The sequence below is a fragment of the Heterocephalus glaber genome, unplaced genomic scaffold (genome assembly GCF_053883595.1).
Source record: "Heterocephalus glaber isolate CG9 unplaced genomic scaffold, H.glaber_assembly_v1.0 deba00001431, whole genome shotgun sequence".
NCBI classification, from domain to species: domain Eukaryota; kingdom Metazoa; phylum Chordata; class Mammalia; order Rodentia; family Bathyergidae; genus Heterocephalus; species Heterocephalus glaber.
Window position 1 is genome coordinate 4118754 of NW_028258295.1, and position 27614 is coordinate 4146367.

The 27614-nt window shown below is 34.1% G+C and overlaps 1 protein-coding gene and 2 pseudogenes across 1 annotated transcript; 2 read left to right on the forward strand and 1 right to left on the reverse strand.

Annotated features, from left to right (window-relative positions):
• The first annotated feature begins 204 nt into the window (after window positions 1–204).
• Window positions 205–1442, forward strand: LOC101722082 (olfactory receptor 8D1-like). The gene has a single exon (XM_004870858.4). It carries the CDS (start codon window positions 483–485, stop codon window positions 1419–1421), a length of 939 nt encoding a protein of 312 aa, XP_004870915.1. The 5' UTR covers window positions 205–482; the 3' UTR covers window positions 1422–1442.
• A 6202-nt stretch (window positions 1443–7644) lies between these two features.
• On the reverse strand, window positions 7645–8609 carry LOC101718806 (olfactory receptor 8D1-like; annotated as a pseudogene).
• Window positions 8610–15734: 7125 nt separating this feature from the next.
• On the forward strand, window positions 15735–17103 carry LOC101718451 (olfactory receptor 8G5-like; annotated as a pseudogene).
• The last annotated feature ends 10511 nt before the right edge of the window (window positions 17104–27614 follow it).

Sequence of the window (27614 nt, forward strand, 5' to 3'; positions counted from 1 at the left end):
GAAGCCTGACTCTAAGATATGCATTTCCCCCCAGATCTTGTTTGTTCTGTGATATAATGCACATAAAAGATCTTGAAATTACTTTCCTAACTCTTAATAAAACCCTGATGTCAGTATCGTGCAGAATTCTAGCACTCTGAGGTAAAGTTCCTCCTCCCATTTGTTTGAGAAACCACTATCATGTCTCAGAGTACAAAAGTGGTATGGACCTATTCAGATAGTTTCCAATTATTCTAATGGTCATATTGTGTTATCCTTTGTTTCTGCATACATTCCACTGGTCCTTGAGTAAAACTCAACACTAACATAAAAACATATTTCCTCCACTTATTACTGACAATCATTAAACTGTTTCAGTTGATGATACGGTTTTCTGTCCTTCTTTCAGACCAGTAATAAGAGAATTACCCACCCCAGGAACATTGCTTTCTAACTTTTTGATTTTTCCTTTTCTTAGGTTCACATTCTCTTTCCTAGAGGGAATGGCCAGATACAATTATTCTACCATGACTGAATTTGTCCTCGAGGGATTAACAGCTCATCCAGAACTCCAGCTACCACTATTCTTCTTGTTTCTAGTCATCTATGGAGTCACGATAGTGGGAAACCTGGGTATGATCCTCCTAATCACTTTCAGTACTAACCTGAAATCTCCCATGTACTTTTACCTGAGTAATTTGTCATTCTTAGATCTGTTTTATTCTTCAGTTGTTACCCCCAAGATGCTGAGAAACTTCATGTGGGAGCAAAATATTATCTCCTATTCTGGGTGCATGACACAGCTTTTTTTCTTTTGTGTTTTTGCTATTGCTGAGTGCTATATGCTGACTGCTATGGCCTATGATAGATATGTAGCTATCTGTAAACCACTGCTGTACAATGTCACCATGTCCCAAAAGGCATGCAATGTACTGGTGGCAGGAGTCTATGTCATTGCAACTTTTGGAGCTGAGGCCCATACTGCTTCTATGGTCAGGCTTTCCTTCTGTAGGGACAATGTCATCCATCAGTATTTTTGTGACATACTTCCTCTCCTGGAGCTGTCCTGCACCAACACCTACCTCAATAAGCTGCTGTTCATATTTGTAGGTGGATTCAACATGGTAGCAACAGCTGTGCCCATCACCATCTCTTATGCCTTCATACTCGCCACCATTCTTCAAATACCCTCATCTGAAGGCAGATCCAAAACGTTTAGTACATGTGGTTCTCATGTTATGGCTGTTGGGCTCTTCTATGGATCTATGATATTTATGTACTTTAAGCCAACATCTAGTAACAACATGGCCCAGAAGAAGGCAGCATCTGTGTTCTATACCACAATAATTCCCATGCTGAATCCCTTGATCTATACTTTGAGGAATAAGGATGTAAAGAAGGTATTGAGAAAAGTCATGAGGAAAAGGTATGGCCCACACTAGAGTTTGTATCAGAACAATTTAAGGTCAGTTTGTCCCTTTATTTTGCTTAAAACTAACTTCCCTTTCTGTTTTTTGAATTAATACCCTGGTCTCACTTTCTCTAGCACAGTAATAGATGTTATCCTTTTATTGTAGCTTATGCAAACACACACATGCACACACACATACTTGTACACACACACAAACACACACACACACACCTTGAGTAAACTATTCCAAGATAATATGATTCCTTAAATTCTTGATAAGTCTTTGCGATGTTTAATTTTTTAAAAAATGTACCTGAATTAAATTTGTGTGGAACTCCTGTCTTACTGAGGAAAACTAAGGGAGATCTTTTCTTCTATTTGGGGCAGATTTACATTTATATCCTCCTTCCTCACATAACTAGCTATAAAACACTCAGAATAAGTCAAATAAGGCTAGGTTGTGAAAGAAAATAATACTAACATTCAAGCATAGGACAAGTCCACAGAATAAGTCTGTTCTTTGCTAAATGAAATCTCCTTCATAGATCCTTGTCCTACTTTCTTTGTTCTGCTGTGCATCTTTCATTTGAAAGATAAAGTTCTTAAATAAAATAACTGTTATAAAAGTGTAAAAATAAATTATTAATGGATAAATAACTAATATATGGTAAGATATTGAGGCCATTTTATGGAAGGAAGATTTATCCTAGCAAAATGGATAGAAACTGATGATTTCACTTTCAAAAGTGCAGTTTCTTAAGTGATAAACTTCCCTTGGAAATCTCAGGGTACTGAGATCATGGAGATGTTTCTAGAAAGCAGTCCAACTAATTCTCTTCTCCACCTCATTCCCACCTACTCCACTCCCAGACTGCATTTGCCAGTCTAATACCTGAATTTTTGTAGGAATGTCTTGCAGAGTACTGAGTGATGGTTTTGAACAATCTCAACCATGCAAGTTATGTTCCCTGCTATTCCTTTTTCAGCCTCTGCTGTCAGGAAGGGCACATCCATTTCTAGAGCCACATGTATTCTGTGGAGAGACTTACAGAGTAGAATTTCTGTCCATTCATCCCACTCAGTTCTTTATATTCCCTGTAAAAACAAGAGTGACTGCTTAAAAACTGTGTTTGCTAGAAAGCACTGAGATGAAGCCTAGATCTCAGCCATGTCCATTTTTTCTTATTTACAAATAGCATTTTTGCAGCAAAACAGACACAGAACAAACTTCAGATATATAAAATGCACATGAGAAAGTGTTGACATGTGTATACACATATGAAATCATCACAGGCAATATAGCAGAGAGACACCAAATCATATGTTCCCTTGTGCCCCTAGGTAATACTCTCCTCCTAAGTTCTCACCCTTTCTGCCACTATAGTTTTCATTTTTCAAGAATTATATAAGAATGAAACTGTGGAGAAATTAATCTGTTGTACAAGGTTGAGATTACTCTGTATAATTAGTCTTAGTTTTAACATGATATTACAATTATCAATAGACCATTCATCTTTATTGTTGTGGTAGTATTCCATTGTGTGAATGTGTGATAATACATATATATCTTTATCATGTGATGGACATTGAATGTTGACCAGTTAGGTGTTTTAATGAATTAAAATTCAGTATGTAATTAGGCATGAGTCTTCATGAGGACATATGTTTATATGCTTTTCTTCTTACATAAACACATGAGTGGAAAGTCTTAGTCATACTTCAGGTGGATATTTATTTATTTATTGAGAAACTGAAAATCTGACTTCTAAAGTGTCTGCCCCATCTTACATTCTCTTCAACAATTCATGAGAATGTCAATTCCTCCATTGCTGCAGGAATATTTGATCTGATCTTTCTATCAGATTTTCATTTCTCATAATGTATATATAGTGGTATTTTGCTGTGATTTAGCTTGCTTTTGCCTGATGATTAATGATGTTGAATATCTTTACTAATATAAACACACATACATATACACACACACAAAGATGCACACACACACAGGTGCTCACACACATTGTGTGCTAAAATACTTTGTTTCTTTATAAAGATTTTTCTTTCTTACCATTGCCTTGAAAGATCTTTGTATATTCTGGATATCAAGTATCAGATAACTAACTGATTTGAAATATTTTAGCCCTGCATGTGGATTATTTTCATTTTTTGAAAAGCAAAAGCTCCTGATTTTAATGAAGTCCAATTTAGCAATGTATTTTCTGTCATGAGTATGCCTTCAGTTTTATATCTAAGACAGTTTTGCATAAATATCACAAAAATTTCTTAAAACTTTCATTCTAGAAATTTCATGATTTTTTGTTATATATTTAGGCATATGATATATTGTGTACATATTGCAAATTGTGTATCAACACCAATTTTTTGCTTTATTTTAATCTAATTGATTCCACAATTGTTGAAAAAACCTCTTTTCCACTGAATTACTTTTGCTTCTTTGTCAGAAATAATTTGTCCATAAATAAATAAATATATATGACTCTGTTCTATTGGATTTGTCACTTTCTTAATCTTAATGTCAATATGACACTGTCTTGTTACACTAATTTTATAATAAGTCTTAAAACAGGGTGTTGTTAGTTTTCTAATTTTTTTCTTTTTTTCTGTTATTATAAACTTTTTAGGTTTTTGTTTTTTGATAAAAGTCTTAGAATCAGAATGTTGACTTTTACATGCACACAGTTTGCTGATTAATTATTGTGTTGAATGTAAAATTCATTTTGGAAAGAGTTATCTACAAAAAGATATCAGATTTGCAACATTGGGACATACTATACCTCATCATCGTGTTAGATCTCACAGTATTGTTTTGCAGCTTCGACTTTCAGATAGAGAGTTAATAATTTGTCAGATATATCCCCAAATATTTCCTACTTAATTGATATGCTAGCAATTTGTTCTCAATTTCAATTTTTGTTTGCTCATTATTGTTATTTAAAAATGCAATTCCTTTTTGTACATAAATCATATCCTCAAACTTGTTTCTAATTGAATGAATTATGGTAGCTGTTTCAAGGATTTATTAGATTTTCTGCAGATGGTTTTACTTCTTCTTTTCTGATTTGACTCCCTCCTATGCCACCTTTGACCCCTTGACTGTTTGCAATATTGGAGACATCTAGTAAAGTATTCAGTAGAAGTGATGAAGACAGACACTTTTGTCATTAGTGTTTTCAGGAGGAAATCATTTTGTAGTTTACAATTAAGTTTGATGTTAGATGTTCTATGTCAGATTGAGGAATATCTATGTTATTATTACTGGTTTTTTAAGGTTGTTTTAAAATCAGAAAATAATTTTATTGTACTAAATAATATTTGATTTTGTCATGTTGAAATTTTTTTGTTTCAAAAATATTTTAATTATATTGATTGATTGTCAGAGGTTAAAAACTAATGAATTATTGAAGAAAATTCCACTGTGACCTAATTTTGTATTAGAATTTATTCCTGCATGGAGTAGAGAGGTAGATATGATTTGTTCTTTTCACAATGAGTATTTAAGGGTGCTAGCATTATTTATTAAAATATCCATATTTTCCCAGCTACTTTACATGCTATTTATATTATACACTTAATTTGTAGATACTCTTAATCCTATTTTGGACTCTGTATTTCATTGTACTTCCCATATTTTCCTGTAGTAGTAGCACATTTTTTAAAATTTGAGGTTAAATAATGTTTTAATATATGATTGTTCTCATTCTCCCTACAGCTTTGTACTTCATCTTTAGCTATTATTGCAGAGATTTTTTTCTATGTAAACCTTAATATTAAATAGGCTTGCTATCTTGCTATAACAAAAACTCATTACAATTCATCTTTATCAGTAATTAGGAGCACATATATGGACAACATAGAAAACCTCCACCTGAGTACTCTTAAAAGTGAACAATGCTACAAAAACAATGCTACAGTGCTACAAAAAAGTGCTCAAAATGAATCATATGCCTAACTGTATAACCTAAAAATGTAAAAATTTTTAGAGGACAATGTAGAAAAATAGTTTGGTAACTGAATTATGTAAAGGATTTTTCAGAGGAATGCATACATAATTTAAACAAGATAAATTGAGGTCAAAATTAAATACATGTTTTCATCAAATGGTAACATTTTGAGAATATGCTAAGCAAGTCATAAATTGGGATAAAATATCTGCAGAACTCATATGTGAGAGAGGTGTTGCCCTTAGGAATGCAGTGCACCCAGGATAAATATTTATATACAATTCAATAATAAGAATTCAAACATTCAATAAAAATGGGTAAAACAAATTAACCAGACACTTCAAAAAAAGATAAATAAGTGAAGAATAACATTGTGAATCTATATCACTAGTTTATTATCAACAAAGAAAGCAAACAAACGCATGTACTAAAACATACAGATTAGAATTTATAAAATTGAAACTAAGACATGAAATCAAGTATTGGCTGTGATACAATCCAGTTATACTTCTCACACATAACTGATGAAAGTTTAAAATTTGCTGTGTTAACCAGGCATGGCAGGGTACATCTGTTATCCCAGCAATTTGCAGGCTGAGGAAAGAGGTTGACCCTGACTTGGGTAAGTTTAGGCTACATAGTGAGTTTAAGGTCAGCCTAACCTGCCTACTTATACACCTTCCCTCAACACAGACATACACACACAGGCACACACACACACAGACACAAATGCACACACACACACACACACACACACAGAAAAAAGGAAAGAAAGAAGGAAAGACAGACAGAAAGCAAGCAAGAAGGAAAGAAAGAAAGAAAGAAAGAAAGAAAAGAAAGAAAGAAAGAAAGAAAGAAAGAAAGAAAGAAAGAAAGAAAGAAAGAAAGAAAGAAAGAAAGAAAGAGAAAGGGAAAAAGAAAAAAAGAAAGAAAGAAAATGCAAATCCATTATTGCCTATGGACAGATGTGAAAAGAACAGAAACTGAATGAAATCATTATTATGCTAAGTGTGGTGAGGGGTTCCAAGGTTTGTACACATGTCAACACTCATGAAATTGAGCATTTTACATACATGCAGTTTCATGTACTTCAATTGCATTTCATTAATCCATACATACTGATTCTTCAATAAAGTTGAAGCTATTTTCTTAAAACCAAAAATATAAAAGATTTTTTGGTGCTTTTCTTGGATTTGGATTAATTTTAGAAAATAATTAGAATCATCAACTGGTATCTTTAAATACTGAGTCATTCTGTGTAAAAAAAGGCAACACATCTTCAGTTCAAGTTATGGTTTATATACTTCAAAGTACTCGAATGTTTCCCTCATGGGATTTTCATATTTGTAAAACACAATCACATATATTTTATCTTTTTGCTGCAATTGTAAAAAAAAATGTTTACATGTTGTAACTAGTTATATTTGTGTATTGATTTCTGAATGTTAATTTAATTTTTATTACCTTGTTGAGTTCTCTTTATTAGTTTTATCATTTAATCTCTATAAATTTAGAAATAAGCTATTATATCATCTATAATTAGGGTATTTTTTCCTTTTAATGCTCATGTTCCCAGTTGGTTTTTCCCAAATGCACTGATTAACAGTCATGATGGGTTGGAACACATACTTCCTTTATTCCATAACTTAGAAAGACATCAGGGTCCCATGAAAATAAATAAAGAAATAAAAATAAAGAGATTTTAATATGTTGAATAAAACAAGTAAAAACATATTAAAGCATGATCAATAAAATTATCATTCTCGTTCTCTAGATATTTTTTCTTCTCTTTTCCTTTTTTTTCTAAGTGGATTTATGTTTTTTCCTCAAGCATTAATGAATGATACTGAGGACCAGGTTACATGTCTCCTAACATTCATATCAGTAGAAAATTCAGTAACTCTCTAATAGCAGGTATTCAGTAAGCAAGCCAGGATCATTATGGAGAAAAGAAGAACTCTGAAAATATCTAAACTCTCATTCCTTTTCTATCACACTAACAAAATTAAAAACCTAAAATTCACTTTTTTTATCAAAAGATAAGAACATTAATACTTTACAAAATTCTTTTTCATTTTATTGTTAATATTGAATTCACTGTAGATTGAAAGCATTTTTAAAAATTTATATTTGGGTTGTGGGCATAGCTCAGTAACTCAGTAATACAGCACTTTCCTAGCATATTGGAGGCCCTTGTTTGGATCTTCAGCAAGGCCAAAATCTTAGATACAATAAAGATTATATTTCAGTGGAAACTATTAATCTCTCCCATCTATCAATCTTTAAAAGCAAGATTCATCTTCCCATCCAGACCCTCCTCAGTGCTTTCTTCACATCCTGGTTCTGCAGACTGTATATCAGTGGATTCAGCATGGGGATCCCTGTGGTGTAGAAAACAGAGGACACCTCCTCCTGGTCCAGAGTGTTACTTGAAGGAGGCTTGAAATACATGTAGGTGATAGACCTGAAGAAGATCCCTACAGCCATGAGATGAGAGCTGCATGTTCCAAATTTGGAGTGTCCCTCTGAGGACCGGATGCAAAGGATACTGAAGAAGATGAAGGCATAGGATACAGCAACAGAAAGAGTGGACATCAGTGTGTTGAACCCAGCAATGATAAAAAGGAAAAGCTTATTAGAGTGTGTGTTGGAGCAGGAGAGATTGAGAAGGGGAAGAACATCAGAGAAGTAATGACTGATGATGTGGGATTTGCAGAAGTTCCATTTCATGATGGCACTTGTATGGGCCACAGCAGACAGAATGCCCAGCATGAAGGAAACCAGCATTAGCACAGAGCAGAGCCAAGGTGACATGACCACATTGCCCAGCAGTGGATTACAGATGGCAGTATAGTGATCCCATGCCATGGCAGTCAAAAAGTAACCCTTAGCTACCATATAGATCATAAAGAAAAAGATTTGGCCCATGCACTCACAATAAAGGATTGTATTCTTCTTCCCAAGGAAGTTCACCAGCATTTTGGGGGTAATGTCAGAGGAATAATGGAGATCAATGAAGGACACCTGCCCAGGAAATAGTACATGGGAGTGTGAAGCAGAGGGCTGAGATCAATCAGGAGCATCATGCACAGGTTCCACACAACTGTCACCCCATAGATCACCAAGAACAGGAGGAAGAGGGGCAGCTGGAGCTCATTCAACCATACTAAGACAAACATGGTTACTGTAGAATGATTTCTCATGGCCATTACTTATTGGAGATTGCTGCGGGAATGGAAAATATGAATGACATTAAAATGGACCTTCAGTACTCTTCCCCATCCCTAACAAATGATAGCAAACCTTTAGAAGTGAGGTTGATAAAATAGGAAGACTCAGTCATGGTTTTCCTTATCTGTGATCCTCACAGTCTTCCCCTTCTCCCTAAATCTACTGGAACTTATCCCAAATTGCCCCAAATTTTAGACAACATTGTTTCCTGATTGACTTAGAAGGCTCTGTCTCATGAAATCTGTGGCAAAAACAAACTTTTTAATATCATAATAATTACTGTTAACCATTTGTTGAAAAAAATAGGATAAATTATTGGCAAATTATTCTAATCATTATCAATTTCCCCAGTTTTGTCAAACTCTAAGACCTGCAAGCATCTCCCACAAGATGTGGAACAACAGAGGGAATGAAGCATCAGCCACAGAGCATTGAAAACCATCTCTCAATACCATTTGTAGTCAGGGTTGTCAAGAGATTCGGTTTAAGTCATCTAATTACTATACTGCATAAAAATGTCTAACAATCCAAGGTAAGAGTACTGTGAAGGACTGATCTGACATATTTATCTGACATATTCATCTGACATATTTATCCTCTGCATTAAGGTGGCAGGTTGGAGTTTTAACTCTGCGATCCCTAATGAAGCGCAGGCTCCTATAAATCAAGTGGTCAATGATAAAATTCATAATGAGAATCTCCTCAGTCTTTCTTCCCAGAAAAGTTGCCTGTCTGGATCACTGGCAGTGAACGAGTATCCCCTTAAGAACGAGAGCCCACACCCATTAAACATCCTGTACCTGGCAGGAGATGGTGCTTCTGAGGGTGCAAGAAAGTATTTTCTTATTGATGTAAACCATGAACTCTTCAAATGCCTGGTATTCATGATAGTTTTTGTCCTATGTCTAAAGATAGAATATCTATCTATATCTATATCTATCTATTTATCATCTATCTATCTATCTATCTATCTATTCATATATTATATTCCTGTTTTGTATGTGAAGGACACTGTGTTCAGGAACTTTCACAGTCAGGATTTCAGTCCAGGAAGTATAGTGCCAGAATTCCCTTTTTCTCCCCCTAGTATTAAGTGATAGATTAATATGTGAATATTAACTGTCTTCTCATAAACTCAGAGGATGACAGACTCTGAGGAAATGTGAATATTTTTAGATGTTACAGAATGGCTGAGACTTCAATGCATTTCCAGGAATCCCCAAGACAAGATGATGTCCAACAGGTGTACTGGGCTCATGCACAGTGAGCAGTCTGGGCAAATGGACCATCCTGAAGAGTTTACAAGTGGAAAAGCAGAGATCTACCCCAAAGCTCTTTCATTTATAATTTTTTCCTAAGGTTAAAGGAGGCTTGGACAAAATACAGAGAAAGGAAAAGTGTTAGTTTTGTCATTGGAAAAGCCTTTCCAATAGAATAGCAAATGTTAAAAGATAATACCTGAAAGGACAGTTTTCCATAACAACTTAAGGGGAGGTACATGAAGCACTAAAATCACAGCCTTGCACAACATTTCCCGATGTTCTAGATTTTCTGTGGAGAAAAAAAGCAAAATAAACATGTGTGCTTGAATTTTCCAGTTAATATTTGTATATGTTGAAGTTCACAGTGAAACGTATGTATTAAAAGCTATAAACAATCCGGAGGGAAAAGAATCTCCCCAACTTTTGAACTCAGTATTTCCCATGTCCTTTTGATAACAAAAGTGCTAAATGACCTTAAGCAGATAAAACTTACAGTCTACTCAACTAACCAATACAAATGTTTCAGTGTCCAAAGAAGGGTGATTTAAGGGTTGAATTTACTGTTGATCAGTTTTCAACATTTATTTTATTAATATGTATCACTTGATATCAATAAAATTTCTCTAAAACAAAGTAACAGAAATTTCATGTGATCTATGAATTTAATATAAATGTCATTAATATGAATATCATTGAATGTAACTTACAATGTGTAAATCCAGAAAGTAGGAATGAGTGTCTTTCAAAGGATTCTTATGATCACCAAAAATAATGAGTATAAAGATTTATTATCTAAAAACATGTATCAAAATTTAATGTGGTCCATATTATTAAAACACAGATGGTTACAGAAAATCCTAGAATGTGAGGAGATAGAAATGTGCTATTTTGGTTATAAGGAGATAGTCTCCTGTGTGTTTTACTCATTTTTTTATTCTTCACCTGGGCTTAAATAATGAAAATGTTACATACTTGGGGCTGGTTAGGTGTTTAAATATTTGTACCTCTAGATTTGAAAATTGAGAAAGGGGCCTTAGGCTAAGCTTTGCTAGGCCTTAGAGGTGGGGAATTGAGGACAATGAATCCTCTTTATCCCAAAGAGGGAATCTTGGGTAGTGTTTTTGAGTTCAGGAAGAAGCAAAGCAGAGCTATAAGTGCTGAATGAACCCTAATTTATCCCACAGTGGCCTGAATACATTCTTTTAAGACAGATGAGAATATAGGAACTTATGTTTAATATTCTGCCACAAAAAATACTGTCCTGTGGATTACATGTGCCCTTGTTACCTTTATCTCCTGGAGACTTATGTATATGAGTTGGTGCGCAAGAAGTCAAGGAAAACAAATACAGAAGCCAAAAGCACGTTGATGAAGCAAACATGATGGAGTCATAGAAACCTCAGTGAGGCTCTATGCTCCAGAGCTCATTAAATTTAAACCTGAAATCATTTCCACAGAATGTGTGATGAAAGTCACAAAGATGTGACAAATAACATTAATAGAAAAGGAAGAGGGAGGACAAACCAACTAGAGAGAATACCAGAGCAAATGCTCCTGTGTACAGCCAATCTGTTGCAAATTGGTTGGCATTACTGATGATCTTTTAGATATGATAGAGAAGCTATCATTGCTATTAGACATGTTACAATTTCTGTGGCTAAACTGGACACATACCTTGATCCCGCATGGAGATTGAAGTTCTCAGAATTTGCTCACTGTGCTCATGTCAGAGATCACTCTTGCAGCCATCAAACGACAATTCTCTCCTACTTCTAGACATACATATTTATGTAACAAAACTGAATTATTTGATAGGACAAAATGAAAACATAAAATTCATCTGATATTACCAACTCTCAGCACCTTGAAACAGATCATGGTATCAAAATAGGAGAGTGATATGAAATGCAGCTTTTATCTAAGGTTCAGTGAGCTGAGGGATCTCATTAAAAATACAAAATACACCCATCCAAACACAAATCCCCCAAGACTTCTTGAGCCCAGACATAGTTGAAATGCTCAATATTTAATAATCCTGTACAAAAATGTTCTGTCCCAAGAGTGGATAAGTTTCTAGAAGATTCTTCTTATTATAATCTCAAGGTGTCAATGAGAATTCTGTAGTAGAAAGAAATCAGATTAATAATTCCCCGAAGCCAGATGGAACTCATTTTCTAATTTTCTGTAATATCATCTATTACTTAAAAAAATTGGATGGGGATATGGGGGTAGAATAAGAGCATTGTCAGTTTTACTTTATAAATTGTTCTTGGGATTCAAAATATTATTTAATTTTTTGATATGGTTCTAAAACCACATTAAAAATAGTTAGATTTTTGTTATTTTATCCTTGATTATTTGTGTATTGCCTTTACTTGTCAAACCACATTTTGATAACCCTATGGTACTCCTTCATTGAACTTTTGTGGTCGTGGAACATCCTAATTCTGAGAACTGGGGAATGATTAACATAGGTAAAATTTTCTATTTATGTTTCTCTTCTGAGAGCTCAGGTCAGAAATCTTGTAGGACCCTGAGAAAAATGTTCAATGAACTCTTTCCCAATGAAGTCATCTTTCATTTTGAGAATTTAGTCATTATTCTTGTTCTATTCCTATATATTTTCTGGTGACTCTAGTTTATGTCATTAGTGAATTAAGCATCTTCCATTGATTTCCATCATTACATCTGTTCAAGATTCCTCCCATTCCAGGACATTTCATGGACAGCCACTGTCAGATATGACATTTAACAGCCGTTTCAGTGTGTTAGTCAGCTTTGCTTTACTATGACAAAGAGAAAAAGAATCTAAAAGAGGAAAGGTTTATATCAGCTCATGGTTTCACAGTTTATTCCCATGATCCTCTGCCTCCTTTGCTTTGGGTCTGAGACAAGGCAGAACATCATGACAATGAGAGTATGCTGGAGGCTGCTCACTCCGGGGCCACCAGAAGCAGAGAGATGATGTGGGACCCTGGGTAACTCCCTTCCTGTCAATCCCCTCTGTTCTGGCTGATGGGTGTGTACACCAACCACCCCTTGGATTACGATAGGTAATTAGAGCGTGGCAAAGCTGGCTCGGGTTGTAGGCATGACCTGTTAATTACAAGATGTTGGACACGTGAGCAGAACAGTTATCAAAACCCTACATGTGGACTTCTCCCAATAACTTGAGCAGGTTTTCCATAGGATGGCCTAGACCTGACATCAATCTGAGGCTTGAGATCTAAGAATCACCTCTTATACCCATATGTAGAAGTTTTGGTGGGTTTCTTTGAGATTTGGATAGCATAAAAAGAGAGACAATCCTTGAAAAGCTTGGTATCCTAACTTTCCAAGATATTTTTGCTTTTACCTGCTTTTTTCTCTTTACTTGGTCCAAGCTGGCCTTGCAGAGCCAGTTTCTCTCCCACTCTTCACTTTTACTTTCTTTTTTTCAATAATTTTATTGGTACATTTTAGGTATACAACATGCTGACATTCATTATTGGGAATTTGTACCTTTATATAATATATCTTGGTTCTTATTTTTTCCCCCATTCCTGTGACTTCCCCTCAACCCCTCCACTCTTCCCTATTTACAAAGACTTTGTTTCCATTTCTCATATTAATTTCATTCCCTTCTTTCCTTTCCTCTACCTCTTCCACTTCTCCTAACTCTTTGCCCCTTTTCTTCCTATTTCACATTATCTATTATGCTTTTTAGTCCTTATTTACACTTTCAGTTTCTCACACTAGAGAAATTATTTGGTGTTTACACATGTGTGTTCTATTTATTTCACTTAAGATTATGGCTTTAATGTGCATCCATTTAGCTATAAATGTCTCTAGTTTCTTATTCTTTATGGCTGAGTAGTACTTCATTTTATAAAAAAAGCCACATTTTCTTTTATGTGGTACTATTTTTAAACTTGCAGATTTTTTCAAAAATGCAATTTAATGTAAGAATGTGGAAAATTTAATGAGAGATGGAAATGATGTACAACCACTAACCTAAAATGAATGTTGTGCTATACATTAAAATTGGAAAAAGAAAGTGTTGAACAAGACACATTATCAAATACAAGGGCTATTTCAGAGTGACAAAGAGCTCAATCTAGGATTTGAACAACTGAGAGGAGAAATAGAAAAATAGGGAATTTTAATAGTATACATTAGCACAATTCATTCAATAATTATTAGTTCATCAGACAAAAGTATCACTAAACATAAAACACATAAACATAATTGGTGATAGTATATCTGAAATATATATATATACAAATACATATATAGGCACATTAATTTTATATGATGTGACCTCACAACCAGATAGCATAGTCTTTAAAATGCATTGGGAATATTTAGAAAAACTGACTACACTATATTAAAAACCCCAGCAATTGGCAATAATAAAAAATTTAGAGTATGTTCATTGAGCATGATGACATTAAGACAGATTTTTAAGATAGAAATAGGAAAAAGCCCATATCTATAAGTCAACAATTCACTTTTATATAATCATGACATTGTGAAAAAATTAAGCACAAATTATACAATATTTTAAACTTAATGATATTGTAAGTTTAATACATTAAAACTTTTGGGATGAGACTAAATTGAGACTGAGAAGGAAATTAATAATTTATAAGGACATATTGGAAAGAAAAGTTGAAGTATTAATTTAAGCTTGCACTTCAAGAAGTCAGGCGAAAAAGATGGAATAATAAGAAAGAAATATATAGAGGATTAAATACTCAAGAATATAGGTAAATATTCCATATTTCACATTTGTCTTTCAAGTTTAATCCACTTGGAAGTTTACTTGTTGTATGCCATAGTTAAATCACCTATTCACTTTTTAACAGAACAGGAGTCCAAATTTATAATCCAAATAATTTAATTAAATATATAATTATAAATATAATTCTAGTAATTTCCTAAATGTGTGTCTACACTTTATGTCCCTCTAGTTCACAAAGCAAAAGAAAGGAAAAATTGAAATACTAAGATATTTTTTCTGTAATTTGAAATCATTAATTGCCACTTATTTTTCAACTGGTACAATGTTAATATCTGTTAACACAATGATAATCATACTTACTTTCTGATTGATAAATCTCTTACCTATCTTATTATAACATAGGTAATATTGTTTTCTTACAGATTTTAAAATTATGATGAAAAGAGGGTGTTTTACTTGTCCTGGGGTGTCCATTAATAAATGATGAGGTCACCGTGTGAACACAGAAACTTTAACTTCAAGACCTAGATATTAGATGACTATTCATTCTGCTTCCCTCAAAGGAAATCAAGGATACTTGGTACGTGATCAACAAATAGGTAAGTGAAGGCTACTGCAAACTTGTAAGTTTGAAAAACGATCGTTGTGGGTGTTGGCCTCATTTTAATAATAATATTTGAAGATTTTATGTAGAAACCCTTATTTCCTGATATTATATGACAAATGGAAAAGTTTGAAAATAAGATCTCTGTTCACCCCTACCAAAAATTAGTTTCTGGCTGTTTAAGGTTAGTACTTACAGGTCTTGGTTTCATCAGTTCTCAGTCACTTTCATTCATTTACATGGACTTCTCTATGTATTTAAGTTTGCAAATCTCAAGTCAGACACATTGGCTTGAAATCACTGAAATGTTCAAACCATAACACAGACACTCTGAATGTTTTGAATTCTTATAAAAGTAAGTAAAGAATCTTATATAAAACCATTATATTTGAAAAGACAGCTTAATAAATACTAAATTGAGACCAATTCTACTTAAATAAATTGATCCAGACTGAAATGATTGCATAGAAACCAAGAGGGTACCTTATTCCTAAAGAGGTATACCAATCACATCACTCCAAAAACTATGTCTTTTTCTCTCCCCTTCAGAAACTGCAGAGAGGACATGGCAGCAGGAAACCATCTCACAGTCACTGAGTTCATCCTGGCTAGGATCTCAGAGAAGCCAGAGCTCCAGCTGCCCCTCTTCCTCCTCTTCCTAGGAATCTATATGCTGTGGGGAACACAGTGGTGGAGAACCTGGGGATGATCACCCTGATCAGGCTCAGTTCTCACCTGCACACCCCCATGTACTATCTCCTCAGCAGTCTGTCCTTCATTGACCTGTCCTATTCCACTGTCATTACCCCTCAAAATGCTGCTGAGCTTTGTGATGGAGAAGAACATCATCTCCTACCCTGAGTGCATGACTCAACTCTAATTCTTTCTCATTTTTGCTATTGCAGCGTGTCACATGCTGGCTGCAATGGCTTATGACCGCTATGTTGCCATCTGCAGCTCCTTGCTTTACAATGTCATCATTGTGAGACCAAAGTGAACCTGAAAAATGCCATCTTGGCCTGTGATTAAATTCCCCTCATACCCCTCCCCTTATAGAGTGCTGGAATTCCCCACAAGATAGCCGCTTGCTCTGCTTCTGTAAATATGCTTTATCGCTCCCTGGGAACAGATGGTGCCCAGTGCCTCCCTGTAACCACTGAACCCTGGAGCTACAGAAGGCCCTATCTTGGCAAGATAGGTGGGATGAAAAAGAACTGGGTTGTGAAAAATTATTTCACAGCTGGCTGAAGGACATAGTGGCCTCTCCCTGAACTTCTTCGTTCGAGTTTCCTATAAACCTGTACTGTCCCCTGCTTCGGGGCTTCACTTCTCCTAGAGAGTGGAGTCCACACACTTGAATAAACTCCTTTTAGTTATAACTCTGTCTTTGTCCCAGTGTTTGGTGATTTCCTGGCTGGCGTGGCACAACAATCATGTCTCATCAGATGTGCTTTTCCCTGATTTTAGTGTGTATATAATAGGTGTGGTTTGTGCATCAACTCATACATCATACTGCATGATTAGGGTTTGTTTCTGTAGTCAATCATTGCTTCTGTGATCTTATTACCATCCTAAAGCTCTTTCGTTCTAGTACTTATATCAATGAATTATTGATACTAGTCTTTAGTGGAATTAATATCCTTGTCCCTACCCTGATCATTCTCAGCTCTTACATCTTCATCATAGCCAGCACCCTCTGCATTTGCTCCACTGAGGGCAGGTCCAAAGCCTTCAGCACTTGCAGCTCCCACATCTCAGCTATTGTTGTCTTCTTTTGTTCTGCTGCATTTATGTATCTGAATCCATCATCAGTCAATTCCATGGACCAAGAGAAAGTGTCCTCTGTGTTTTATACTATTGATGTTCCCATGCTGAACCCCCTGATTTATAGCCTGAGGAACAAAGATGTCAATGTTGCTCTGAAGAAAAGCTAGAGAAGAGTATTCCCATGAACAAAAGGACTATGGAAGATATTTCTCATATATATCATGAGATTCAAATCTTTGACTATTCTTCTGTATCAATTGATATGTATCATTTTATTCTGTCAAAATTTCCTTCATTTTTTTAGATTCTATTGACTTTTTTTCTTATTATCATAGCCCCTTTAATGCTATTTCTCTCTAGGTTATCTCTTAAGTATAACTGAGACACAGGCTAGGAGAAATAACAGAAGATGATCTGGATACACATAGCCACTAATACCTTCTCCATCACTTTCTCCATTTTTTTCATATATTTCTTGTCTAGTGCTTAGTATAATGAAAATATGGTCTTCCAACAGTGGTTAGCCCTCACACTTCATCTATCCACACAAAAAATAACATGAATCATATTAATATTATTCTGATAATCATTAGCTTTGCCTTCTTTTTTTTTTTTTTTTTTTTTTTTTTTTGGTACCAGGGATCAAACTCAGATCCTTGTGCTTGTGTGGCAGGCTCCAAAACCACTGAGCTAAATACCTGGCCCTCCATACCTTCTTTTTTTTCATCCCATACCTTCTTTAAGGATATTTCCTCTATCTCTGACCTAATAAAAACTAAGTACACTTTAAATCTGTTACCTATCCATGTACATGTTGTGATAGACAAATCTAATATATCCCACCTTGCCTTTTATTATTCTAGCTTTGTAATAACTGCCTGGTTATTGCCTCAGGTCTGCACGGACAATAATCTCCACATCAGTGACACATACGTGGCTCAGTTTCACAGCTAAAGTTCCTGGGGAGCACGACTACCTAGTAGGCCTTTCATATTTCTTTTGATACTTATTTGCCCTATAAAGTAATTGTATGAAACCAGTATATAAACAATGTAGTTGTCACTCATTAATCCATTCAAATGATACAACTTTTTTGTTTTTAGATGAAATAAATTATGTCCAAGTTTGGAGAATTCTTCCAGAATCAGTATGATAATTTATTTTTAACTGTTTTTCACACACATATTTTTGAAATATTACCATGGAATTATTCTTTAAATCAAGGCCCACATGTGATAACTTTTAAATGGGAAATTTCTGAAGTCTTTATATCCTACCAAAACCCATGGATCCCCTGAAGCAAGTCTAATTTATTCTTGAAACCAAGCATGCACATGAGAGATAAAATTTGTTCAACAGATTTGAAATCTAATGAATCAAGGTGACAAAACATGTGGCAGAGTGATGTCTGGGATGCAGACAGAGCAGTCTAAACTAACACACCCAGAGTAGGAAATAACTCCCACCCATGCAAGCATAGAGCAATTTCTTTGATATTAGGCTTCAGTAAAGAAGGGGTCAAATATCTCAGCCTAAAAGCCACGGTTACTACTTCTAGTGGATGCTTTTCATTCATTGTTTGTTTGTTTGCTTGTTTTCTTTCTTCTTCTTTTATGGTAGCCCTGATGATGGTGGTTTGGTGGTTAAGATTCTCTGCTTGATTTTTAGTTTATGCAGACTGCTTTTTCTAGACTTTATTCAACAACACTTTGCTTATCCACTTTGTACTTCATTCGAGCCTTCACAGGAGGGAAGATAGGAAAATGAGGATAACAGAAGATAGGAGAACAGCTCCAAATGGCTGTTCTGAGGAAAGGTTTTCCATCAACTGATTGTTGTTCTGAGCCACCAGAAGTCCTAGCTGAATATATTTTTTCCACTTACAGTTAAATGATTTCTTTAAACCAAACTATTGACTTACTTGCTATTATAAGCCTATCTCTGGATAACCAATCTAAAATATGCCAGAATCTGCCCTAGAGAAACACATTTTAAAAGCTACAGGAATTTACATGTCATTTCCTCAGAAAACTCATCTTTAAAATTCCAGCTGAATTACTTCCTACCCATCTTTCTCTCACACACCAATTGTTTTCTTAGCAGTTACTGATTACAGGAATGATATGATTACTTGAAAGTTTGTATTTTAATCTTCGTTGTTGAGTTGACTTAAGCTGCAGGGGGGGCACAGAGTTGGTTTTCAAATAATATTGATTGACAAGTGTACCAGACACCTTTCATATCCCACTCCATAGCCTGTCTTTCATTTCAGTCTCATATGAATTATTTAGTTCAAACTCACCTTGCATCGGCAGCATTTCACTTTAAATATGCACTATTATTTTTCATATTTTAAATTTAAATTTCTTTTAGAATAGTTTTAAATTTATTTAAAATATTTGATAATACAAGAGTTCCCATTTACCTGTACTGAGTTTGCCCTATTACTTCCATCTTTTGCTGCATTTGTTACAATTAATACATCATTATTGGTTTAGGATCTTTAACTAAAATCTAATTTATTTCTTAGATTTTGTTCATTGCAATTAACAAAAATTGTATACATTTATGGTATACATCATAATGTTTTGATACATAGGCCAAACCAAGCTAATTAACTTATCAGTTGCCTTCAGATGCTTATCAGTTTTTGTGATGAAAACATTTAAAATCTACTTCACAGAAATTTTCAACTATTCAGTATGTTGCTATCAACTATAATCTTTGTGTTTACAACCTCCTGAATTTAATTCTTGTGTAATTGAGATTTTGTAGTCTCTGATCAATGTCAAATGAACCTATATTATAATAACCCTTGGTAATTATAACTTTACACTCTATTTTGATGAGTTTGATTTTTTTAAAGATTTCACATATAATGAAATAACTCAGTATTTACCTGTTTATGTCTAGCTCATTTCAATTAAAATAATGTTCTCTATATTCATCCATTATGATTGCAGATGACAAAATTTTCTTTTTGTTAAAAGGCAGGGATAGCATTCCACCACATTTTCTTTATTCATTTGTCTGCTAATGAACACTTAGGTTGATGCCATATATTGACTAGTTTTTAAATGGCCACAGTAATGATGGAAGTGTAGATAGCTCTTCAATGCACTGATTTCAGTACCTTTAGGTATCGATCCAGAAGTGGGTTTACTGAATCATGTGAACATTTTCTTTTATCTCCTGTTATGTTTAATAGGACTAATGTAAGAGGATATATTTTCCTTGATCTCAATATTAAGGAGAAAGTGTACCAGTTTTTCACACTTATGCTGAAATTTTCTCTACCACTGTTGGTGCCAACCAAGAATTTTGGGACAACTCTTTCCTTTTCAGACATCTCTTGCCAAATGGGAACAAGAGTCTGTGTATAGATACTCCGTGTTCTAGTCCCTTTGGTTAACCATGCTGGGAAACTCTTGACTCGCTGTTGGCAAGTGTTCACAAATTTTAGCTCCCATTCCCCACAATTGACATCTCAATAACACAACTCTACTCTGGTGTCTTCTTAATCACTTACCATCTATACGCATAGTCAAGTGCATTTTTTAAATTTTTATTTTATTAGTACATTTTATGTATACAATATAATTACATTCATCATTGGAAATTTGTACCTTTACATAATCTCTCTTGGTTCTTATTTTCCCCCCTTCCCCTGTCCTCCCTTCAACCCCTCCATCCCTCTCTATTTACAAAGACTTTGTTTCCATGTTTGTCATTTTCTAATACTAATTCCATTCCCTTCTTTCCTTTCCCCTACCCCTCCCACTTCCCCTTCCCCTTTTCCCCTTTTCTTCCTATTTCACATTATCTATTGTACCTTTTAGTCTGTATTTACACTTTCAGTTTCTCACACTACAGAAACTATTCAATATTTACACATGTGTGTCCTATTTATTTCACTTAAGAGTATCGCCTCAATGTGCATCCATTTAGCTATAAATGTCTCTAATTTCTCATTTTTTATGGCTTAGTAGTACTCCATTTTATTAAAAAAAACACATTGTCTTTGTCCAGTCTCCAGCTGATGGGCATTTGGGCTGCTTCCAAGTTTTGAAGTGCATTTTTTATCATTTCTTATCATGGGAGTCAAAATTAAATTCAAACACAACTATGAGATACAATTTTCAGTTAAAAGAGAAACATAGATTCTCTTCACAAAATTAGCACTTTTACCATTTCATATACTCATGTAACATCTCTTAAATATATTCTTGATTGCTTCTTGGCCTTTTGCCTAAGATCAAATGTAAATATATTCTTGAATAAAGTGGAATTGAGAGGCATTCGTGGCATCTATTAAGTTGAAAAATTGGAACATAATATCCTGAAATGAAGGAACAAAAATTATAATATATGCATAAAGGAACTAACAGAAAAAGTGACAAAGAAAATAACAGAGAAATAATAACAGAATTTCAGTGGCTCTGTATTTGTTAACAAGTTCTGACTTCAAGAGAAACTAATTATCCAGATCTAATCTGCTAAGGTTTTGTCAGAGCTTAACTGAACTGAGGGAGCTCCAGTTGCCTGTAACTTGCCACATGGGACAAGGGAAATGTCAACTCCACCCTACTTTAGCTATTATTTCCCAAAACACATCTAAGTAGTATGTGGATATTTATTTTATGTAAATGCTTTTGTGTTACTATAAGTGCAAAGACTTGAAAGAGTAAAATTTTACCACCCATTTAAAGAGATCTACCTTCATAGGTAAAATCATTTCACACTGTTATCTGGATCAAGAAAGTCGGCAAGCTTAATAAATATTGAGCCTCAGAAGGAGGAGTTAAACAAGGATACAGGCTGTTATTTTGGAACAGAACAAGTATTATGGAAACTGTTTATGTTATGCCATAATCTGGAATACACTCTTGAGAATCATATTCATATTGTGACATTTCCTTGTAGCTCTGGCACCCACTTATTCCAATATAATATGCTCTTAAGAGATTTGCATTCCTCTCCTGAGATGTAACCTGTTTCCAGAACCACTCAGGGAATAGTAGATAAAAACCACTAGTGGTTGCAAGCATACCAGGAAGACTTCTCCAAATCTGTAAAATAAATTGAAGTGATTTTCTTTCTCATCTAGGGGCAAATGCTCTCTGTATTAATTTTTTTGGAGGCAATATTGGTATATAGAAAGAACACTAAACTTGGACTCAGGTGATTTGGGTATGAATTGCTCTTCTCTTTTTACTTTTAGAAAAGCTTAAATTTCAGTGTCCTTATCTGCAAATTGGTGTTAATTGCCATAACTTTAAAGTGATTTTGTGGGAATTAATTAGAGGATGACAAAATGCCATTATAAAAAGGAAGTATCATTTAAAGTTACCATTATTCACTAGTGAATTTTAGGAAGTCAGAATTAGTAAATACTCTAAAAGGCATTCCCTCTGTTCTACATGTACAACCTAACTCTACAGTTGTAGAAATTTGGTCTATTCACTTAAATTCTTTGTGCTTCAATTTTCTGAATGAATGGGAATGAATATTGCTTGTCTCTTAGATTTATACTAGGTATTAAAAGAGTTTATGCAACACAAAATATTTGCTACAATGCCTGGACGTATTTTTTTAACCTAACTCAGGTTTTCAGTTTGTCTTTTAATTATGGCCCATCCTCAAAAGCATCTCCATGAGCTAATAAATCTTTAAGAGACTCTTCTTCATTGGCATTCTGGCCTTCTCTCTTGGATGGGCTTCTCTACTCTTTAGAATGCATCAAAATGGCATTAAACTGTTATTATTGTTACTAATACCAATATAGCTATAGTAATAATTCTTGTTATTTAGAGGTGGATAAGATCTATCTTACTTAAATCAAAGCTTTGTGTCTACTCACATATATTTAAAAGGTAGACTCTGTCATAAAATCAAAGAATCCCAAAGTCATAAGATATGAAGGGTGAATGTAAGAGATGATCTCACATTCTAATCAGAAATCTTCATGACATCCATGAAGATTTCTTTTAATCTATACCTATATGCTTACAGTGATGGTGAATTCACTCCTTCAGAAGGAAACTTGTTTCATTAAAGGTGTCTCATTTATTTTTTCTTTCCATACTAAATTGAATTCTAAGGATTTATTAATTTCACAGTATTTTACTGCCATTCAATGTGGAAAAGTATACAATATGCCTACATAGCATCAAACCAGGAAAGAAAAAAGGAACTTTAAATGTTACACTCTTTCTTGTAGATTTAAGCAATTTTTCCAAACTTCCTTCTGCTGAACACAAAACCCTGTCCTCTCCTCAGCCTCCCCAAAGTGACAGAATAAGGAGATGTCTGCCTCAGGAGGCCAGAGCTCAAGTTTCTTCCCACAAGAAAGAGGAATGAATCAAAGTAGGCTGGAAGTGCTAAAGCAGGGATGGAGATCTACATTATCTCTCTGTGCTCCCACCATAAAGAACATTTACCCTTCTGTATGATGGGAGATAGTGATTTGAAGCAATTGAGCCCTTCCATCTTCTCAGAGCTATCTTTGAATATTTTTTTCTTTTAACCAAAATATATGGCTTCCATTGATTTAGTCACTGGTGACCAAATGAACCTAAGCATATAAACCTGAATGACCTTAGAAAGAGCTATCATCTGTGCTCCTCCAAACAAAAGGCCCTGTGAGAGCTCTCATAGAGATATCTTACAAGCACTGACTTGAGAGTCAGACCTGGCCTTTAAGTTTAATTAAGTCATTTCCTATTGCGTGATCAAGTTATTAATTATGATACAACAAACTTGGTGCTTAAGTTTCTTTTCCTACTTAACAAGGTTGATTTTAGACTTTAAAATGAGCTACTGATCATAAGAAAAAGAAAGCAATACAATACAATCCCAGTATCTCGTAAATGATCAATTAATATTAACTGTTATACATAAGAATAATGTACAATGAGTTGTTTACAGCCACTTAACCAATTTATCATCTTTTTAAAATGTACTTAGTTTATTAGCATTGCTTTCAAGATGTATTTGTTAGAAGGACCCAAAAGTGATTTAGTAATTGTTCATTATTTATTAAATAATGTCTTAAATAGTGATGCTCAGTGTAGATATCTATGTAATCCCTGAAATGTTTACATAATTGAAGTATGGCAGTGGAGCGATATTACCATATGCAAGGACTTAAGCATTTAAGAGACAGGCAAGAAAACATACAGTTAGCATGAAGCCTGCAAGTGTAGATTGGAGTCTAGACATAGAAAGGGATGTAGACATTTTCCATTGAAAGCATCTCACTACATTTGTATTTGGATGGTAAATTGCTTAATTTTAATTGCTCCTTCTAAGCTACCAATGGCTAAGTCATGAGAAAGTCCCAAAGGAGATCTGAAGGAGGTGACCCAAAGCAAACAAATCTGTTCAAGTTCTCATAGCAGGTGCCCATGACACCTTATGCAAACACTGAATCTCAGTTCCAGAGGCTGGGGTGCTGTAGTCTTCTGAGAACCAGGGAATAGGACTTGGGTTACCATTTATGGGACTGTAGAAAATGCTGCCATTGTGCCTATGGACAATGTACATTATATGTACACATATTTTTTTCCTCACCTTTCTTTGACATATTTGTACTAAGCTTTCAAATGTTGGAAGTTACTAGAGTTTTCATTCTTTGAAGATGATTCTTGGAAAAGACTTACAAATGAAGACAATCATAGATTTACTGCCTTATAGACAAGCTTCCCTGCAATGATGTTTTCATTTCCTTTGAATAAACACATGGAAGACAAAGTACAATTGCTCTATATTCTCATGACAATGGATCTTGTCAGTTTTCACCCCTGAGCATCCTAATAGATGCAGAAGAGTGGTATCTCTTGTGGTTTAATCTATATTCCTGTTGATTAATGATACTGAGTATCTTTTCATGAGTTTTTTTCTATTTGTATCTTTTTTATTGAAATGTCTGCTTAAATACTTTGCCCCTTTTTTTCAGGAATAGAAATTGTTTATAAAAGTATTCTAGATACTATTTCTTTGTTGAATATGTAGTTTGTAATTGCTTTCTCAGCTTCAGTTATTTTGTAATTTTCCAAGTGACTCTCACAAAAGTTTTCAAGTTTTTAACTTTTTATTCTGAATCAGTCAGAAATAATATATAGACATTCCATATATGTATTACCAGGCATCCCTTAATAATAACACCTTATATGAATTCAGTATTTTTGTCACAGTGAGGAAATTTATACTAGTATGATTATTAAAGAGCTTTTTAAAAATTAATCAATATGTTTTTCATTATTATTATTGCTTTTGGTGCTAGGGTCCTACTGTGGATTTTTCATTACCTTCTATGTTTTAGTCTCTTCCAATTCATAAAAGTCCTTTATTCTTTATCTATCTTTCATGCCTCAACACAAAAAGCTTTAATTTTCAATTTGATTTTAGGTATTTTTTAAAAAATAAAATGGATTGTTTTATCAATGTATGGAACATTTTTACCTAACCAAAAGTCACAAACATATTCTTCTATTTGTTTCCAGAGGTATTGTAGTTTCATATTTTCCGTGTCAATCTATGATCATTTCAGTATATTTTTGTATAAAATTGTGATTTGATTTTTGTTTTATTTTAATTTCTCATATGGAAGTTCAATTGTTCTGTAAATTACCCCAGGATTAACAATGAAAAGACTACATTTATTTGTCTTTCAATAATTTGTTAAAAATCATTTGACTATATATTTGTAGACCTGTTTTGGGGTTCTCTATTGGGTTCTAATGAGCTATGTATGAGTCTCTCACAAATATGTGATCTTGGTTAATATAGCATTCTATTAGATTTAAAATATAGTGATGTAGGCTTTCCAACTCTATCATTTTTCAAAATTGTTTTTGAATGCCTTTTATTTTCAATATAAACTTTACAATCAGTATGCTAATACCTAGAAAATAGTGATTGAGTTTCAAGTTGAGATTACATTGATTATATCAGTTAGTTTGGGACTACTTCATAAACATTGAGTCTTCCAATGAATAAATACAGTTTGTTGTTTTATTTATACATGCGTTTAATAATGCTTTCATTAATGGTTTGCAATATCTGTGTATTTTGATGTTATTACAGGTGCACTATTTGTTTTAATTTTAGTTTCTAGCAGTAGTGGTGAACTTATGGAATACGTGTTATTTTCATTTTAAGTCAGAGGATGTTGATGGATGAGTTGCTTTTTTCTAAACTAAAACCTCAGTATTCAAGTTTAATTGTAGTGTTGGCATTTTGCAATAAATAAGTGGATTTTGAGTTGCAGTTTGAGCACTCATTTCTTAAGGGCTTGCCATCATTGGTATGAGAAAATGCAGCATAGTTTTGTATTCAGTTACCTTGATCAATTTGCTTATTAGTTTCAGAAGCATTTACTGTAGTTTATGAGATTTATTTTGAAAATAAATATTTTATGGTTCAGCTGCCTGCCTCCCAATTGCAAGGACCAGAGTTCGATCCCCGGTACCAAAAACAAAACAAAACAAAAGAAATATTTTGCTTTTTTTAAAAGAAAAGTCATTATTCCTTTCTTTCCATTGTCTTACCTTTTGTTTTGCTTTCTTGGTGCATTAGTTAGGACTTACAATATAATATTAGAGGTTTTTAATATTTTATGCATCAACTATAATTTTCAACACTAAAATTTCTCTCTTCATCATTTTATGTACCTCACATGATTCTGCAGAAAATGTCTACCTTTTCACTCATTTCTCAGAAGCTTACCTATTCTTCTTGGAACATTTATTTTTGATAATTTCAACATTTGGGTCATCTCAGAATTAGTATCTGTTGATTATCTTTTCACTTGAGAATTGGTGACACTTTCTTGTTTGCTTGTTCATTTTGTATGTTGAATAATTTCAGATTGCATTCTGGAAACTTTTCTATTATGTTATTTAGACTCGATTATATTGAAAAACTCTTATGAACAATCAAATAATTAATTGTTTGCTTACTTGTTTTCTTTAATGGATCATCATTCTAATTAGAATCAGACAAGTATTTTCTCTTATCTTCTGGAAGCAATGTGTCCAGTGTCACTTTAGCTATGAAAACCTCTAATATGCTGCATTGTGTTTGTCCTTCAAATGTATCACTGACTAGTTAGTATGAGATTTTTCCCCTTTGCTATTAATATGAGACCTCATATTGGGTGATATTTCAAACTGTTTAATTGCTGGACATGGTGGTGCATACCTGTAATCCCAGCACTTGGGAAGCTGAGGCAAGAGCCGCAAGTTCAAGGCCAGCCAGGGCTACATAGTGAGTGCACGGCCATCCTGAACTACAAAGCAAGACTATGTCTCAAAAACAAAAATAACAAAAGAAAAGAAAAAAACCAAACAAGAACAAAAAACAAATGGTTGTTTAGTGCTCTGAGTCTTTGTAGTACTTCTTGGGAAATATGTTTGCAGTTTACAGTGAATTCTGTCTCTTCCACAATCCCACTGTCTACAGAAATATACACCCCACACCAGTACACACACACACACACACACACACACACACACACTTTCTTTCAGAAATCATATGTTTAAAAGTTGAAGTTTTTCTACAAGATTTGGAGTCTTTTTCTGTTGGCACATTGTTAATAAACTGATAGTACCTCTTAGGCACAAGTGGGGTAAGAAGATGACAGAAGAAGAGAAAAAAAAAGGGGAAGGGGTAAGGA